The following is a 20,540-nucleotide window of genomic DNA, read 5'->3' as shown; positions in this document are numbered from 1 at the left end:
TATTTTTTATTTTGCCCCTGAAAGGGTTAAGTAGTGCACCTGAACTCCGACAAAAATCATCGATTGTGGCTTTCAGTCCAGGTATCTCCGCAGGACTGCGAAGTAGAACCATCATGTACGCACGAACAGCTGTACTCCCGACGGAAAGCGTCCAACCTGTCGGCTGGGTTGCTAGCATCAGAAGTTGGGGCACCAGAGACAACACAAAGTCATTGGCAGCGGGCTTCCTTGTGGCACTCACCTATGGATATTTATCGGGGGCGTCATTGCCATTAACAGCTACCGAAACCGATTTACCCGTAAGCAGATCTGAGAGCACTCGCCTTGTGTCAACACCAAAACCAACTGACTTCAGAATCCGAAGCAAAAAGTCGTGATTAACATGATCAAATTCCTTATCGAAGTCTAGAAAAGCAAGGGCACAAGGACGGACGTTACAGCAGCAATCGAAACCACGCCACGACACTCGTCTATAGGGGTAAGAATGGTACGATCAGGTACGCAGCTTAGACGTTTTGCAACAATCGTCTGCATAAGAGCCTACATCCTACTATTAAATGTCGTCGACACTGTCTTATACTAAAATTTTAACAAAGTAATTGGATGGAAGCTATAAAGGGTAGCCGGTCCAGGGCGTTTCGGGATTAAAACAATTTTTCCCAATTTGAACGTGGTCGGCACTATTCTATCCTGTATCACTTCACACAAAAGGGACTAAAGGAAGCAGCCAACAACGGTGAAAACCGCACGTAAAATGCCTTAGGAAGTCCGCCAAGACACGGGGACTGTTGAGAAGGCGGTCCGACATTAAGTTTGTATACTTCCTTAGACTGAAAGGCAGCTAAGAGCGTTACATTATGGTCAGGTGTAATTGTCGTATCCAAGATAGTGAATAGTGGGTCGTAGAAGGTATCACTGGACTTGATGTCTACATAGTATTGGTGTAAGACACGCACTATATCAACTCGCGCCATTGCGGTACGTACATTATTTGTCGGGAGAGAATGAACACAAGCGCGTAGACGACGGGTCTCATGACGAAGCAAATGAAATAAGGAAGCCAGTTCTTGCGTCACCAATGAACGCTGATGGATCGAATATTCAAGCTTTCCATTTGCATACACTTCAGGGTCAACAATTTGGCCTCTATACGCCTGACATCTGCAATCCGCAGAGGGGCGTGATCCGAAGCAGCACTATGTTCACGCGATATGGAATAGTAATAATCATCACATCTCCGAAAGTCTCGTGCTGTGGCAGCACATAAATGTATCAAAGTCTGCCAGCTGTGTCCACCAGTCAAGGGTGGAAGAATATTTCCCAGTGGACCTTAGAGTACGCTCCCACACGGCCCTCGCGTCACTTCATCGGGAGAGAGGGCAGCTAGGTGAGCGACCTTCAACATCCACGGAGAGTGCTGTAGTCATCAGAGATCCATAAAGGAAGCTGGGATTACTGCAACATTAAGGCAGTCTGACAATTGAAACCTATCTATCCTGCTCCTAGAAGTCACAGTAAAGTGGGTAACTTTAACTGAATTCGGGTATTTACACTATCCAGACGTCTTTCAGGTGCAAGGAGCGGCCCAATTCATGTAATTCAAATGATAAATTAATATTTGGAGACTGATCGACAGGAAACAACACACAGTTAAAAACACCACTGAACGGAATAACCGGAAAACTCTTACGCAACGGATAAACAATATCCTCGTTGTAAAAACGCGAACGATCTACTGCGCGAGCAGTGTTAGAAGGGACATATAAAAGCACCAAGGCAAAATTAAAAATTTGACAACCTATGCCCATGTCGGAAACCAACATTTCCACCCTAGCAATAGGAATGCCTTCGCGAGAGAATAAGGTGGTCCCCGTAGAATATTCGGTTGCTGTACTAAAAATCGTATGAAAACCAAGTAAGCATAAATTCCTAAACAAAACCTCCTGTAAGAGGGCTGTGTCCGCACATGTATCATAAATGGACTGACACATCGAAGCCAGTCGCAATTCTGATTCCATACGATTAACATCTAAGGAAAGGAACGTGTAGGCTTGGGTCATTGATCACAGATATACAGGGACGTACGGAACGTATCAAGCAGAATTAGGTAGATAGATGAGCGTCAAGGTCCACTGCGGAGTCCAGAGACGAATTAGACATCAGAGGACTAGAACCCCCACCACTATAACATTGTTTCTTAGATTCCTTACGTGGCACTGCACAGTCAGATTATTTAAGCGGTTTCTGTCAGCTACATGACATGGCGGCCTCTGCAGGCGGAGGTGTGGGAGGGGACATAGGCACAGCTTCCTGCCCTTCAGAACAAGGGACATGCAACGCGAGTCCATTCACCAAGGCGGAAGCATTCTGTGGAACTACCAATGGAGCAGGTAATAATTGGTAGCTAATTTTAGTCCCCTCGGGAGTTGTTGTAGGAGGCAAATCTGGGAAACCGTCGGCGGCTAAAAACGAAGGGCAGGAGGATATTGCATTGTCTCTTACTGTAACGGAGGACACAAAGAAGAAGGGGGGACTCCGCTCTGTCTCCACAGACAGGCAGCTGAGAGGGAGCCACTTCGCAAACAGGAGGGATACTGGAGATAAGTTCCTCGCCACTCACCGTACCACGGACGAAATGTATCGTAGCATCGAGAGGAGCAGGGGGCAAAATCGATGATGTGGAGGTTGGGGCAGAAGGCACAGCCAAATCCTCACCCTCACCATCTTGAGTGCGACATCGCTTGTTTGTCACTGTTACAGATTCTATCCTGCGGTCAATAGGATTAAGCAAAGTGGAGTGGAAGGAACAGGATCAGCAACTATCAATTTCTCACGCTGCACTAATGACGGCTTCAATACGAAATTATTCTGCGGGAAATTAGACCGAACGTGTCCTCTTCCATTGCACAGAAAGCAGACTCCTTCTTGTCCAGTATACATGACACGAACGCATTAACTACACACTTTTAAATGTATTGCGTTTGACATGCACTTCCACCGGACGAATTCCACTATTACACCGTAATCTGTGTTGTGAAGACCAACGTTCGCGACGGACGTTTTTTATATTACCATAAGGAGTCAATACATCCTTTAGAAAGTTGTCATCAGCCTGCGGCGGGAGGTTCAACACCTGAACTTTTGTATAGTCAATTTCAGCATCTGCGAGTGACACCATATTCACTGAACTATCGGGATGCTTGAACGGGGCTTGAGAACCATGTCGTGACAGTAATCTTTCAACGTGAAGGGAATTCGTAAACATCATGACACTGAAGGGCTGTTCCCTAGACCGAACAGCCCCACTTCCGTACTTTCCGTTACTGATTCACCAAAGAACGATTGAGCAATGTTCGTAGGCTACAACTCTATTTCGCTGCCTTCGCAATTACTGCTTTCCTTTCATGTACTTCGATTTGTTAAAAGTAGAATATTATACCTTGCCTACAATCCAGCACTACACGTGCCAGTTATGTGGCATTCTTGTAGTTCGTGCCTTCCCTGTGGCCACGTCACTTTCTAAGATACCAGTGAATGAAAAGAACAGTGTGAATGTGTGCATGTGAAATTGTGAGAATATCCAAAAATTTCCAGACGCACGACGAGATAGTAATATGAGAGCTTTGCTTAATCACAGTTTGTTATGTTATCAGTCGAAGCAACACCAAAACTTATTTTACATTCCGGTATATTGGATATATTGTGGGAAAAGGGAAAGAGGGAAACATAGTAGGCAGTCATGGTCTCGGAAAGAGAAATGATAGAGGTGAATGCCTAATTGACTTCTGCAGGGAAGGGCAGCTGATAGCGGCAAACACATGGTTCAAGAACAGCAAGAGGAGTCTCTACACTTGGAAATCAGCGGGGGATAAATACAGAAACCAAATCGATTTTATACTGGCAGAAGAAAGATACAGGAATGGAATCAAGAAGGTGTACACATTACCAGGTGCAGATAATAATAGTGACCACAACTTAATTATGGCAGAAATAGAAATAAGAATGAAAAAAACTGAAGAAGGCGACCATGGTGAAGAAGTGGAATCTAGAGAAGATAAGATCCAACCAAGAACAAATTACAGAAATGCTGTCTCGGGAGTTTCTAAACACTTTACCAGACAAAGAACCACCTGATAATGCCAACGAGTACCGGAATATGCTGAAAGAAGGAATCATTAAATCAGGAGAGCAAAATATAGGATATGTAAAAGGGAAAAGGTCAAAAAACCATGGGACACACAAGAAATAATTTCCAAGATGGAGGAGAGAAGAAAATTGAAAAACAAGAGCACTGAAGATGCAAGAATGATATACCGAAGGTAAAAAAATGAACTACGAAGAGAAACAGAGCAGGCTAGGAAAAACGGCTAAAAGAGGAATGTGATGAAATTGAAGAGCTGGACAGAAAGGGAAGATACGACTTACTATACAAAAGAGTAAAGACTATGGCATGGGAACAAAACAGAGCAGGAAGTGCTACTATGGAAATTTTGAGTAAAGACGAAGAGGTAGTGTACAAAGATTGTGACGATGTCCTCCAGAGATTGGAAGAATATCTAAAAGAGCTATATGACACAAATAACAAACCAGAAACTCTGGAACTTGAATCACACAACAGTGTAAGTGATGACGAGAAAGGACCAACCATCATAATGGAAAAAGTAAACTCTGTCATAGCTGTAATGAAAAATGGCAAAGCGGTAGGTACAGATACGATACCAGGAGAAATATTAAAATGCTTGAACCAAGATGGGATAAGAGAAATATTGAGATTATGTAATAAAATATATGACAGAGGCCAATAGGCTGAGGACTTTCTGACAACAGTAATGATTCCATTACCGAAAAAAAACAAGGAACCAAGAAATTCAGCGAGTACAGGACAATCAATCTCATTTCACATGCAGCCAAAGTGATGTTATAAATAATTAATAAAAGACTTGAAAAAGTAATGGAGGAGAATCTCGGCGAGGAGCAGTTTGGCATTAGACGAAATACGGGCACCAGAGATGCTATAGGGCTCCTAGGAATCTTGGGAGAAAGGTTCATTGAAAAAGAAAGAGACCTATATATGTGCTTCATCGACCTAGAAAAGGCATTTTACAATGCAGTTTGGCCGACTATAATGAGGGAAAAGAGAGTGGACTGGAAGACCAGAAGACTTGTAAACTCATTATATCTTAATCAAAAAGTTTCAGTTAAAGTGAGAGTAGAAAGCACAAACTGGATCGGACTAGGAAAAGGAGTAAGACAAGAATGCTATCTATCACCTACTCTTTTCAACCTTTACTTGGAAAACATGATTGACCAATGCTCATTAAATGACAAAGGCGTAGAAATTGGAGGAAGAATGGTAGGGTGTTTGAGGTTTGCTGATGACATGGTCCTTCTAGCCACAGGGGAAAAATAATTACAGGATTTGGTGGACACCATGAAAATAACGGAAACACATATGGAATGAAAATTAACGCGAATAAAACAAAAGTATTGGCACTAGGAGGAAATATGGAAATAAAAATTATGCTGAATGGAGAAATACTAGAACAGGTGCAAAATTTTAAGTATCTTGGAAGCAGGATAGACACTGACTGGAGGTGCACCACAGAAATTAAAACAAGGATAGAATGGAAAAAGAGTCGTTTTATAAGAAAAGGAGAATTTTCGGCAGCGGTCTGGATAGATAGGAAGACACTCATAAAGTGTGTAGTATGGAGTGTTCTTCTATGTGGCGCTGAAACATGGACTATGAGGAAGAAAGACAGGGAAAGGCTAGAGGCTTTTGAGATGTGGACATGGTGGAGGATGGAAGGAATAAGTTGGATGGACAGAGTAAAAAATTAAGAGGTACTAACAAGAGTGGGAGAGAATAGACAGTTACTAGATATAATAAAGAGAAGAAAAAGAAATTTGATTGGACATATATTAAGAAAGAATGACGGACTGATAAAAACAGTTTCAGAAGGTTATGCAGAAGGGAAAAGGAAACAAGGAAGGAAGAGATTCCAGATACTGGATGACATGATGGACGGTACAACATACAGCAGCCTTAAAAAGGAAGTAATGGATCGCAGAAAATGGAGAGGCAAAGGACCTGCTAATATAGCAGATAACTGATGATTATGAAATTGGTTATCACATGCCGTCACGCTAAATAAGTAATGACCGTCCACCCTCCCCTAGCCCTCTGAGTAATCCAGTCGCTATTATTACCCCGCTTTTTATTCTTTTTGCTCATTCTTTGCCTTAGCGCTCATCTTAATACCAATATATCCAAGATCGTCAGTGCCACTATCTATTCTTGTTCCTTTATTCAGTTCGAACACGAGTTAATGCAGTTCTTCAAGTTAGTGCATCGTGAACATGCCTCAGACGTAGTGTAATGCATAAAAAACTACAATCTGCTTACCGTAGCCTTGGTCTCCTTCTACAATTTTTACGCTCGCATTTTTCTCATAACTAAATTGACGAGTCCTTAAAACCTCAGGATGTGTCCTATCAAGTATTTATCCTATTTACCAAAGTACTTTTCAACGTTCTTCTGTGGCACCACATTTCAAAAGCTTTTATTCTCTTAATTTCAGCACTGGTTATCGCTTATGTTTTACTTCTGTAGAAAGCCACATTCCAGAATAATACCTTAAAAAATACTTTTGAACACTCAAGTGTCATTGCATGTCGATATATTTCACTTAATAGGAATAGCATCTTCCGCGACTGCCATTCTGCATTCCTCATTGCCTTGTGGACAATTATTCCTCCACCCAAGCAATGAAATTTATCTATTTTTAACAGTGTCTCATTTCCTAATATAATTTCCTCAGCTTTGCCAAATTTAATTCGAGTACTATTTATTTTGTTTCACTTTTGATGACATTTGTTTTGTTACTTCTTTTCAATACACTCCATATTCTGTTAAACAGAACATCTAATTCCCTTGCGTCTAGGGGAGAATTATAAAGATTGGTTTTGTTTTCGATGAAGTGTAATTGATATTCTGGACCTCTTCTTAGAATCGTTCACTGTTTCGTCAACATACAAATTGAGCAACAAACCTATTTCACTCCTTTCGCAATTACTGATGTCCATTCATTTTCTTCAAGTCTAATAACTGCAACGTGTTTTCTGTAGAAGTCACAGAAAACCTTTCGATTTCTCTATTATACCTCTGATATATTCAGAAGTTCATAACGTGTACTCCAGTCTACATTGTCAAAGGCTTTTTGTTTAAACAACAAACCTACTAACTACGATTTAAGTAGCGACAGCTTTATAGTTACTACCTGTAACTATGTATTTTTGCCACAACCAGTCGTAAACTCTAGTCTGTAAAAACCTTGTCTTCATCATGCTATTGCAGCTCATAAACTATGGTATTTGAATATGTCGTAAATTAAGTACCCGATACGCGTATACAGTCTGCTAAAGTTGGACTGCTGTATGCTTGCAGGAAAAGAGATGGTAACTGCCACGGAAGTGACGTCCGTACTTGACGTCACCGCTACTGGCGAGTCTGGTAAAGCATTGCGTGCCGAAGCGGGACTGGCGGATCGACAGGACCCCTCTGCTGAAGCACTTAACCTGAAGAAACTCTCAAAATGGTGCAAGTATCGGAAGCAAATAGACAACAAACTGGTTCGAATTTATTTACCAGATATCTGCAGCAACTTGGATAAAACAGGTACGCACATTGCATACGAGATTACTTTTTCTACATCTTCATCTATTCCCCGGAAGGCATTGTACAGGGCATGGAGAACGGTTCATCGTAGCAGAACTATTAGTTTTTTTTCCATTTCTACTTCATTCGAGTATTGATTAGGAGAAAAATGCCCACGTGCTTCTGTACGCAAACCAATCGCTTATATTCGCCCAAACGGTCCACCCCGGATTCGCACAGGTGCCACTAATGAGGCAAACTCCCCATCGCATCCCTCTCAGATTTAGTGATAAGCTGACCCGTCAAAAATTGATCAAGCATGAAAACAGGAAGAGGGTGTACTGAGCTGTGAAAATGAAGCAAAATAGAAACAGTGAACGGTCGGAACAAGAAGTGCTGCAAAGAACACCTTGAAACAACAACAATAGCGTCGTGGGTATGCGGTCATGGTGTGGGACTGCCAAGCGGGTGAGCCTTGTTAAAAATTCCCTTGCCTCATTTTTTTCGCCGCACTATGAACTGTCCGTCCAGTCATTGAAATGCTTTTTCTCTTTCTGTAGTCTTGGCAGGTGTGATACACTACTGGCCATTAAAAGTGCTATACCAAGAAGAAATGCAGATGACAAACGGGTATTCGTTGGACAAATGTATTATACTACAACTGATATGTGATTAAATTTTTACGCAATTTGGGTGCATAGATCCTGAGAAATGAGTACCCAGAACAACCACATCTGGCCCTAATAACAGCCTTGATACGCCTGGGCTTTGAGTCAGACAGAGCTTGAATGCGTGTACAGGTACAGCTGCAAACGCAGCTTCAACGCGATATCGCAGTTCATCAAGAGTAGTGATTGGCGTATTGTGACGAGCCAGTTGCCCGGCCACCATTGACTAGACGTTTTCAATCGGCGAGAAGTCTGGAGAATGTGCTGGCCAGGACAGTTGACGATCATTTTCTGTATCCAGAAATATCCGTACACGACTTGCAACATGCGGTCGTGCATTATCCTGCTAAAATGTAGTTTTTCGTAGGGATCGAATGAAGGGTAGAGCCACGGGTCGAAACACATCTGAAATGTAACGTCCACTGTTCAAAGTGCCGTCAGTGAGAACAAAAGTTGACCGAGACGTGTAACCAATGGCACCGCATACCATTACGCCGGCTGATACGCCAGTATGGCGATGACGAATACACGCTTCCAATGTGCGTTCACCGCGATGTCGCCATGATACTGTAAACAGAACCTGGATTCATCATAAAAAATGACGTTTTGCCATTCGTGCACCCAGGTTCGTCGTTGAGTACACCATCGTAGTTGCTCCTGTCTGTGATGCAGCGTCAAGGGTCATGGTCTCCGAGCTGATAGTCTATGCTGCTGCAAACGTCGTCGGACTGTTCGTGCAGATAGCTGTTGTCTTGCAAATGTCCCTATCCTGTTGACTCAGGGATCGAGACGTGGCTGCACAATCCGTTACAGCTTTGCGGATAAGATGCCTGTCATCTCGACTGTTAGTGATACGAGGCCGTTGAGATCCAGCACGGCGTTTCATATTATCCTCCTCAACCCACCGATTCCATATTTTGCTAACAGTCATTGGATCTCGACCAACGCGAGCAGCAATGTCGCGATATGATAAACCGCAATCGCGATAGGCTACAATCCGAACTTTATCAAAGTCGGAAACGTAATGGCACGCATTTCTTCTCCTTACACGGGGCATCACAACAACGTTTTACCACGCAACGCCGGTCAACTGCCGTTTGTGTATGAGAAATCAGTTGGAAACTTTTCTCATGTCAGCGCGTTGTACTCGTAGATGGCGCCACCGGCGCCAACCTTGTGTGAATGCTCTGAAAAGCAAATCATTTTCATATCACAGCATCTTCTTCCTGTCTGTTAAATTTCGAGTCTGTTACACATAATCTTCGTGATGTAGCAATTTTAATGACCAGTAGATTTATTAATTGGTTATAGAATATGAGTCATGTGTTAACAATACATTATCGTCACATGGAAATGTGAAGAATAGTGAGAGCAGGCAAGATACCACATAGACGTCTCACAGAAATAAAAACAATATATAAACGTATGTGAACTACGACGTATGTTACAACAAAGGTATTCAAGAGTTAAAACTTCCAGAACGGGACTCAATTTCAAACCCGTTAAAACATATCTTTTCAACAGCACAGAAAACCATGTTACTGTTAAACTGTTGCGTTCATTTGTTGCAGTTTGTGTTACAAATGGTCTGTTATCGTCATTTACTTCAGAGTGATCACACTAACATTGATACGAATACCTATATCGGCCACGGAGGTGTATCTCACTCACTTACCGTTCGCAAAATTAAGATCGTTGATAAAGAGATTCCTATTATATGACACACGTACTGACATTAACGCTGTGTAAGACACACCTGACGTGTTTTTCAGGTGTAGCATTCCGTTGACTTCTCTCCTTACCATTAAATGTTTTGTGGTTCCCACTCGAAAGCCTCTTCCTTTCGGCTGCTAATAGAGTAGTAGTGCAGAATCAAGTCATTACAGCTTCCTACACTGCAACCTGTTGTTCCAAACGGACGTTACACCACGACACAGACACAAATTTGAATGAAGCAAACAGCGAAATAAAAGAAAAAGAAATTGGCACATCTCGCCTGCACCACGGTCCAGCACTGTAACCCTTTAACCACGGCATCATTTCTTTTACCGACTACTCTACATTGTATTTCTTATTGTTGGACCTTTCACTGTTTCTATTTCGCTTTCTTTTTCACATTCCAGTACATCTGTTTTCATGCTTATCTGTATTGAGTTCTTGAAGGTATGTCCAATGGGCCCTCTTACCAAAAATGTGAGAGGGGTGCGACAGGGAATTTCCCTCGTGGAAATATACGGTGATGTGACGTGTCTACGTAGCCGTAATATTGTTTACGGGTCACTGTGTAGAGTTATAATAGAAAATCAGAAAAAAAGCGTCAAGTAACAGAATATCATCAAATTCAGATAAATTGAACAATGTAAGCAGTACACACCACTTGCTGGCTGGGACTGATCGAACGCAACATTCTAAAAATGTCACCCGTGTATCATAGGCGCTGCGCTTCGTGGCTTCTCATTTGTCGGCGTGTCGTTTGCGAGTTTCAAAATCCTTAAACCTTCCTCGTGAATGAGCGTACATATTAGTGAATATTTTCTCGAAACCTCTACAATGGTTCCTGAGTTTAGCAGAAAAAAGGTGTGATGGGCTTTAATTTATAAATGCAGCAGAACTCCTGTAAGTCGATCCCCGTTGTTGAGGTTCTGTGTAATTCGACTTGGTCGTAAGAAAGTTAAGATATTAGGTAAAACATGAGTAAAACCCCGTCTTTATACACACATTTAAAAAAAATTAGCATCACCCCGGTTCCGAGAACTCCTGAAGCTAGACGTTTACTGTGGATATTGTATCACAGACACAGTCCCTTTGACTGTTCAGAGATGTCACTAAACCCGTCCAAAGATAAGCAGCGCCTACTAGACGGAGAGGGTCCAACAGCCCATCAGTTCCATTCATTCCACCAGGAAGGAGGTACACGGCTCGTGTTGTCTGTAGTTCAACCATGCCTAGACGGTCAATACAGCGGTTCGATCGGGTCCGCATTGTTGCTTTGTGCCAGGAAGGGCTCTCGACAAGGGAAGTGTCCAGGCGTCTCGGAGTGTACCACAATAATGTTGTTCGGACTTGGAGGAGATAACAGTGAGACAGGAAAGGCAGAAACTGCCGATGACATGCCTCGCTCAGGCTGCCCAAGGGCTACTACTGCAATGGATTACCGTTACCTACAGATTATGGCTCGGAGGAACCCTGACAGCAACGCCACCATGTTGTATAATGCTTTTCATCCAGTCACAGGAGTGCAGCAATGTGGATATTCCCTGCTGTTTTGGGGTGGCATTATGTGGGGCCGACGTACGCCGCTGGCGGCCAAGGAAGGCGCCGTAACGGCTATACGATACGGGAATGCCATTGTCAGACCGATAGTGCAACCACATCGGCAGCATATTAGCGACGCATTCGTCTTCATGGACGACAACTCGCGCCCTCATCGTACACATCTTGTGGAACACTTCTTTCAGGATAATAACATCGCTCGAATAGAGTGGCCAGCATGTTCTCCAGACATGGACCCTGTCGAACATGCCTGGGATAGTTTGAAAAGGGCTATATATGGACGACGTAGCCTACCAACCTCTCTGAGGAATCTACACCGAATCGCCGTTGAGGAATGGAACAATCTGGACCATCAGCGCCTTGATGAAATTATGGATGTATTCCATGACCAATACAGGCATCCAACAGTGCAAGAGGACGTGCTACTGGGTATTAGTAGTAACGGAGTGTACATCAGTCTGGACCACCACCCCTGAAGGTCTCGCTGTATGGTGGTACAACATTCAATGTGTGGTTTTCATGAGGAATAAGGGCGGAAATGATGTTTACGTTGATCTCTATCCCAGTTTTCTGTACAGGTTCCAGAACTCTCGGAACCGACACGATGCAAACCTTTTTTTGATGTGTGTACGTTATCTGCGTGTTCGTTTTACGCACTTTCTAATTTGTTACATTTTGAACTTTATTTCAATTTTCCATGTACGATACAGCTAAAACTGTCCGTACACGACTTGCAACATGCGGTCGTGCATTATCCTGCTAAAATGTAGTTTTTCGTAGGGATCGAATGAAGGGTAGAGCCACGGGTCGAAACACATCTGAAATGTAACGTCCACTGTTCAAAGTGCCGTCAGTGAGAACAAAAGTTGACCGAGACGTGTAACCAATGGCACCGCATACCATTACGCCGGCTGATACGCCAGTATGGCGATGACGAATACACGCTTCCAATGTGCGTTCACCGCGATGTCGCCATGATACTGTAAACAGAACCTGGATTCATCATAAAAAATGACGTTTTGCCATTCGTGCACCCAGGTTCGTCGTTGAGTACACCATCGTAGTTGCTCCTGTCTGTGATGCAGCGTCAAGGGTCATGGTCTCCGAGCTGATAGTCTATGCTGCTGCAAACGTCGTCGGACTGTTCGTGCAGATAGCTGTTGTCTTGCAAATGTCCCTATCCTGTTGACTCAGGGATCGAGACGTGGCTGCACAATCCGTTACAGCTTTGCGGATAAGATGCCTGTCATCTCGACTGTTAGTGATACGAGGCCGTTGAGATCCAGCACGGCGTTTCATATTATCCTCCTCAACCCACCGATTCCATATTTTGCTAACAGTCATTGGATCTCGACCAACGCGAGCAGCAATGTCGCGATATGATAAACCGCAATCGCGATAGGCTACAATCCGAACTTTATCAAAGTCGGAAACGTAATGGCACGCATTTCTTCTCCTTACACGGGGCATCACAACAACGTTTTACCACGCAACGCCGGTCAACTGCCGTTTGTGTATGAGAAATCAGTTGGAAACTTTTCTCATGTCAGCGCGTTGTACTCGTAGATGGCGCCACCGGCGCCAACCTTGTGTGAATGCTCTGAAAAGCAAATCATTTTCATATCACAGCATCTTCTTCCTGTCTGTTAAATTTCGAGTCTGTTACACATAATCTTCGTGATGTAGCAATTTTAATGACCAGTAGATTTATTAATTGGTTATAGAATATGAGTCATGTGTTAACAATACATTATCGTCACATGGAAATGTGAAGAATAGTGAGAGCAGGCAAGATACCACATAGACGTCTCACAGAAATAAAAACAATATATAAACGTATGTGAACTACGACGTATGTTACAACAAAGGTATTCAAGAGTTAAAACTTCCAGAACGGGACTCAATTTCAAACCCGTTAAAACATATCTTTTCAACAGCACAGAAAACCATGTTACTGTTAAACTGTTGCGTTCATTTGTTGCAGTTTGTGTTACAAATGGTCTGTTATCGTCATTTACTTCAGAGTGATCACACTAACATTGATACGAATACCTATATCGGCCACGGAGGTGTATCTCACTCACTTACCGTTCGCAAAATTAAGATCGTTGATAAAGAGATTCCTATTATATGACACACGTACTGACATTAACGCTGTGTAAGACACACCTGACGTGTTTTTCAGGTGTAGCATTCCGTTGACTTCTCTCCTTACCATTAAATGTTTTGTGGTTCCCACTCGAAAGCCTCTTCCTTTCGGCTGCTAATAGAGTAGTAGTGCAGAATCAAGTCATTACAGCTTCCTACACTGCAACCTGTTGTTCCAAACGGACGTTACACCACGACACAGACACAAATTTGAATGAAGCAAACAGCGAAATAAAAGAAAAAGAAATTGGCACATCTCGCCTGCACCACGGTCCAGCACTGTAACCCTTTAACCACGGCATCATTTCTTTTACCGACTACTCTACATTGTATTTCTTATTGTTGGACCTTTCACTGTTTCTATTTCGCTTTCTTTTTCACATTCCAGTACATCTGTTTTCATGCTTATCTGTATTGAGTTCTTGAAGGTATGTCCAATGGGCCCTCTTACCAAAAATGTGAGAGGGGTGCGACAGGGAATTTCCCTCGTGGAAATATACGGTGATGTGACGTGTCTACGTAGCCGTAATATTGTTTACGGGTCACTGTGTAGAGTTATAATAGAAAATCAGAAAAAAAGCGTCAAGTAACAGAATATCATCAAATTCAGATAAATTGAACAATGTAAGCAGTACACACCACTTGCTGGCTGGGACTGATCGAACGCAACATTCTAAAAATGTCACCCGTGTATCATAGGCGCTGCGCTTCGTGGCTTCTCATTTGTCGGCGTGTCGTTTGCGAGTTTCAAAATCCTTAAACCTTCCTCGTGAATGAGCGTACATATTAGTGAATATTTTCTCGAAACCTCTACAATGGTTCCTGAGTTTAGCAGAAAAAAGGTGTGATGGGCTTTAATTTATAAATGCAGCAGAACTCCTGTAAGTCGATCCCCGTTGTTGAGGTTCTGTGTAATTCGACTTGGTCGTAAGAAAGTTAAGATATTAGGTAAAACATGAGTAAAACCCCGTCTTTATACACACATTTAAAAAAAATTAGCATCACCCCGGTTCCGAGAACTCCTGAAGCTAGACGTTTACTGTGGATATTGTATCACAGACACAGTCCCTTTGACTGTTCAGAGATGTCACTAAACCCGTCCAAAGATAAGCAGCGCCTACTAGACGGAGAGGGTCCAACAGCCCATCAGTTCCATTCATTCCACCAGGAAGGAGGTACACGGCTCGTGTTGTCTGTAGTTCAACCATGCCTAGACGGTCAATACAGCGGTTCGATCGGGTCCGCATTGTTGCTTTGTGCCAGGAAGGGCTCTCGACAAGGGAAGTGTCCAGGCGTCTCGGAGTGTACCACAATAATGTTGTTCGGACTTGGAGGAGATAACAGTGAGACAGGAAAGGCAGAAACTGCCGATGACATGCCTCGCTCAGGCTGCCCAAGGGCTACTACTGCAATGGATTACCGTTACCTACAGATTATGGCTCGGAGGAACCCTGACAGCAACGCCACCATGTTGTATAATGCTTTTCATCCAGTCACAGGAGTGCAGCAATGTGGATATTCCCTGCTGTTTTGGGGTGGCATTATGTGGGGCCGACGTACGCCGCTGGCGGCCAAGGAAGGCGCCGTAACGGCTATACGATACGGGAATGCCATTGTCAGACCGATAGTGCAACCACATCGGCAGCATATTAGCGACGCATTCGTCTTCATGGACGACAACTCGCGCCCTCATCGTACACATCTTGTGGAACACTTCTTTCAGGATAATAACATCGCTCGAATAGAGTGGCCAGCATGTTCTCCAGACATGGACCCTGTCGAACATGCCTGGGATAGTTTGAAAAGGGCTATATATGGACGACGTAGCCTACCAACCTCTCTGAGGAATCTACACCGAATCGCCGTTGAGGAATGGAACAATCTGGACCATCAGCGCCTTGATGAAATTATGGATGTATTCCATGACCAATACAGGCATCCAACAGTGCAAGAGGACGTGCTACTGGGTATTAGTAGTAACGGAGTGTACATCAGTCTGGACCACCACCCCTGAAGGTCTCGCTGTATGGTGGTACAACATTCAATGTGTGGTTTTCATGAGGAATAAGGGCGGAAATGATGTTTACGTTGATCTCTATCCCAGTTTTCTGTACAGGTTCCAGAACTCTCGGAACCGACACGATGCAAACCTTTTTTTGATGTGTGTACGTTATCTGCGTGTTCGTTTTACGCACTTTCTAATTTGTTACATTTTGAACTTTATTTCAATTTTCCATGTACGATACAGCTAAAACTGTCCCAGTTAGGCTTTTCGTTCAAAATGCACAGAAATAACCATGGTCTCAGACTGTTAATGGATTCCCATTACGGAACCACAGATATATTAACTTTCGAGGAGTGCTCTTGGTCTTTCTTTGTCGACCCTTGACTAATTCGAAGGGCATGACAATCAGTTGCACCGTTCTCATTGTATCTCCTCAGAAACAGTGGTCGTTAGAATGCGGTACGCCTAAGTAACAAAACGGAACACATTTTACAACATTGGCTGACGATTGTTGTTTGCTCAGTAGTTGGTTGTCTAGTAACAACTGTACGACAAAAGACGTAATTTACTGGATAACTGATTCATGGTCTGAAATAAAGGAGGAGACACTAAACGTGTGCTCATATAATTACGTATAACGCAGGTGTGTAGTATACTATTCTTTTTTAAATTTTTAATCATCATTGTGCTTATTAAACATTTATTCACGGTTAACCCATTGATTTAGTCATTATCCATATTATCAGAATTTTTTGTAATTCGAGGTAGCCTCAGCCCTAATTAGCTCGAATTACAGGACCTTTACTGTACATAGACGGAGAATGTATGTATGTGGACTCCGGTAACAATAACTGAGTGTGGCTCATCATCCAGGTCCACATCATTCTACTGGACGTCACTTGGCGACTTGCATCTGACAAACCAGTTTCCTAAGTGGGAAAAGGAGTTCTAGACAATAATGCGGAAACCAAAACACGTTTTGTATCTGGGGAATATCCACATTGTTCAGAGGTGGTTCCTACGTTAAGAAACAAAAAAAGACAGATAAAAATCAATCGTCCGTCCAGGGTTTGCTCCCGCAACCTTTCGGTTAGCTAAGTCTGCACTTCACCACAGCCTTCATGCAAAGGCTCGTATTTTTATAGCGTTACTACACGCTTGGGGTATTTCGTACCCTGGTTATAAAATTAAAACATTTTAATGAAACCATTTATTTAATTGGAATGTACGTGTGAATATCATGACATCTGCGTACTTCCACGACATATTTAATGATTTTTTTACGTAGAAGCACCAACTTCTCATAATGCTAAAAATTAAATCTAAGACATTGTATTCTGCAGATAGTTCTTTATATCCAATGAGAATTACTGCCGATACATTCTTGCCAAACGGAAAATTAATATTCCATAAATATTAACCTGAAGCAAGTCTCGCACGGTGTTTTGGTTTTCCGCTCCATTTTTCAAAGACATACCTTATACATCCGAGAAGCCAATCCAGCTTAATTTTGTCTTGTCTCTTCCAAAAAAATGTTCAAATGTGTGTGAAATCTTAGGGTACCTAACTGGTAAGGTCATCAGTCCCTAAACTTACTCACTGGTCAACCTAAATTACCTTAAGGACAAACACACAGACCCATGCCCGAGGGAGGACTCGAACCTCCGCCGGGAGCAGCCGCACAGTCTATGACTGCAGCGCCGAGACCGCTCGGCTAATCCCGCTCGGCTGTCTCTTCCCCTCCAATGATGGCCTACACGCCAGATTTGATATATGAGGGCCAATTTTTCTTTTTGATGCAGTTCCTTTTCCACAGAGTGCTTGTTTGAGATACTAGAGTCCCATCTTCTGTACCTCTTGCTCAGAGCTCAAATCTCTGAAAAGTGGCCATTTTATCTGTAATACCCGTTATTTCTTCTCTTATACTCGTTTGGACCATGTTCTACATAGGACTCTATGTCCTTATCATGTTCCAATTTTCAGTGTATGCCTGAATTTCAGTAGCTACGTGCGGGGTATTATTTACGCAAGCATTTGAAAACGCGCTTCTACTTAAAAAGACAATGGGTGAAACTGAGGAACTTACACATCGTTACAAGAGAGGCAGTTAGCTGGAAGCTATATGGAAGAACATAAAATTTATCTAACAACGCTACCAATGTATCAAAGCTGCAGCCGGGTATTTTTAACCCAAGTGTTTGCTTACGGGCCAGACCATCAAACATATCTTCGATAGTGTTCTGCGTAAATGAGACCTACAGTTTAACCTGGAATCCGAGCCACATTTCACTGAGAGGTGAATACGAGGTTAAAAATTAGAGATCCGTGTAACGACCCTCATTAAATCCCGCGGCCTTTCGATCTTCAGGCCCGCTCTAGATCAAAGGACACACCTCGGATTCTGCTCAAGCTTCGCTGCTGTCTGGAGATGCGGCGGCTGTAGCACTAGAGCTCAATGTCGTCGTTTTCTCAGAGGCGATAGTTTTTCTCGTTTTAATTCAGCCAGTTTCCACAAAATGATTAGAAGATACATAATGGCACCTTTCTCGTGAATCAGTCTATCTTTTAGTCAAAACGAGATCAAAATCCCATTGCCTGAACCACAGAGCTATTTTGGAGGCAACATGGTTGGCCAGCACCTGAGGGAGAGAAAATAACGCAAAGTGTAGAGCGAGATGGAGCCTACATCTGTTAAAACCTAACGAGTCTCACGCTGTTCGTTTCGGACGCAGTAGCCGTGTTCGCGGGAGCACTGTGGGTGGAGACGATATAGAAAGTTTCTAACATGCACCATGAAATTATTATGGATGGGAAGATGACTGACCAGTTGTGAACGCAACGAAAGTTGCCGTTCCCCACTCCTCAGGACAGTGGATGAACTTCACTTGTGGAAGTGCTGTAGCGGCAGTGACCGATGAACACTCGTGAGGTCCGGCTGAATGGTGTGGGTACACCGACGCGATTGATGGAGAAATTTTGTTTCCTCCTGCGGGGAAGGTGTTAAATCACTTTCGGCTACGCTTAGTCAATTTCTGCGCAAGGCCGTGATTTCCATATTCTGTCAGCAATGTTGCAGTGGTGAACGCTCTCTAGCAGAGAAGCATCTTTTCCAGTTGTGTCTGGGAGAAACGCGAGAGAATAATAGCTTTTCCTTCTTATCCGCTAATGAGAGTTTTACCGGTATAATTATTGAAGAATTGTGTTTGATAGACCATTCCAAGGTGAGCAAAATTTTTCATTGTTTCTCAATTTTATCTTAATCTTGCAATGCGTATTCAAGGGTTTGATCATGTGTTAAGAAATAGAGATTCACCTTGTGATACATTCTAGTATTCACAACTTATCCAAAAGGAGCTCAACCGTTCCCGATATATACTGTCCTTCCATAGTCTATGGTTCAAATGGCTCTGAGCACTATGCGACTTAACTGCTGAGGTCATCATTCCCCTAGGACTTAGAACTACTTAAACCTAACTAACCTAAGGACATCACACACATCTATGCCCGAGGCAGGATTCTAAACTACGACCGTAGCGGTCGCGCGGTTATAGACTGTAGCGCCAGAACCGCTCGGCCACCCCGACCGGCCCATGGTCTATATTAGGAGCCAGGAACAGGGATATTTTAATGTTTTAATGACTAAACAAGCCGAAATTAAGCGATGTTCGAGGTATTAGAGCACCTTTCGTCAGCTGTTCGCTAATTAGTTCTTTTTCTTTGGCACGACGTTTCATTATGCCTATATGGGATTTATTATCAAAGCAGCAGGCAAGCAAGTTGACATGGAGGATAATTTCCGGGAAATGTTCTGGTTCTTTGAATAATTGATGTTTTATTGGGCTCCTCCTGCTCTAATGAAGACGGCAGTCTAAAAAGAGCGAGTGAGAAGCTACATTTCGCTTTAATAACCCCTTCCGGGATAAAGTCCTACTGCGTCCATAAACCCTTGTAATAGAGCCAATGCTATTTACAGAAGATGAGAAGTGGCACCTGCACTAAATAAATGATTATAATGTCCTCACTGCTTTTCTCCAGGAATTACATATTTGTTCGAGGGAAACGGAGTCGGTTCTTAGTCTTTGTAAGCATTGGATATTGTGAAACATTTGTTCGTGGCACAAATGTATAAAGTGTGGTTTTGCATCTACATGTTCACTGCTCAGTGCATGGCGGAGAATAGATGTTATCAATACTACCGATTTTGTTTCCTATTCCACTCGCGTACTGAGAGAGGGAAAAAAAGTAGGCGCTAGTCTGTACTTCCTCTAATGTATCACGTCTTATTCTCACGATCGCTATCCTAGATGTGCGACGGTGGCAATGTAATAGCCTTCTTCGCACACTGGTCCTCTATACTGATCCAACAGGGTTTTTCGAGTCCTAAGTCTTTTTCCAACCAATGCTTTTGGTTTATTTTAACCGAGCATTGCTTACGAATGCGATATACCAACGTGTTATGGTCTTAGGTATTTGTATGTGGATTCACTCGATGTCTGGAACAATGAAATAATAGAAGTGGTCGCACTAATGTGTTGTATCCAATCTTCTTTTATAATGACTGGTAATTGCACATATACTTCCAACAAATATGTCTTCCATTCGACGTCTCCAACACCCAAACCTCCAGATGTGTCAGTCAGAAAGGTACCAATAGTAGTACATCGACAGAGTTTCTACGAAAACTCCATATATTGTTCAAATAGCTCTGGGCACTACTGGACTTAACTGCTGACGTCATCAGTCCCCTAGAACTTAGAACTACTTAAACCTAACTAACCTAAGGAGATCA

General features: G+C 42.9%; 1 protein-coding gene across 11 annotated transcripts in view; it reads left to right on the top strand.

Annotated features, from left to right (window-relative positions):
- Nucleotides 1-20,540, top strand: part of LOC126354210 (uncharacterized) — a 119,951-nt gene that overhangs the window by 12,926 nt on the left and 86,485 nt on the right. For all 11 annotated transcript variants that reach the window (XM_050003673.1, XM_050003674.1, XM_050003668.1 and 8 more), the window contains exon 2: nt 7,448-7,678. In XM_050003673.1, coding sequence (XP_049859630.1) covers nt 7,448-7,678 — 231 coding nt within the window. The remainder of the gene's footprint in view (nt 1-7,447; nt 7,679-20,540) is intronic.

This window comes from Schistocerca gregaria, chromosome 3 (assembly GCF_023897955.1).
Source record: "Schistocerca gregaria isolate iqSchGreg1 chromosome 3, iqSchGreg1.2, whole genome shotgun sequence".
NCBI lineage: Eukaryota > Metazoa > Arthropoda > Insecta > Orthoptera > Acrididae > Schistocerca > Schistocerca gregaria.
This window is presented reverse-complemented; position numbering and strand designations above follow the sequence as displayed.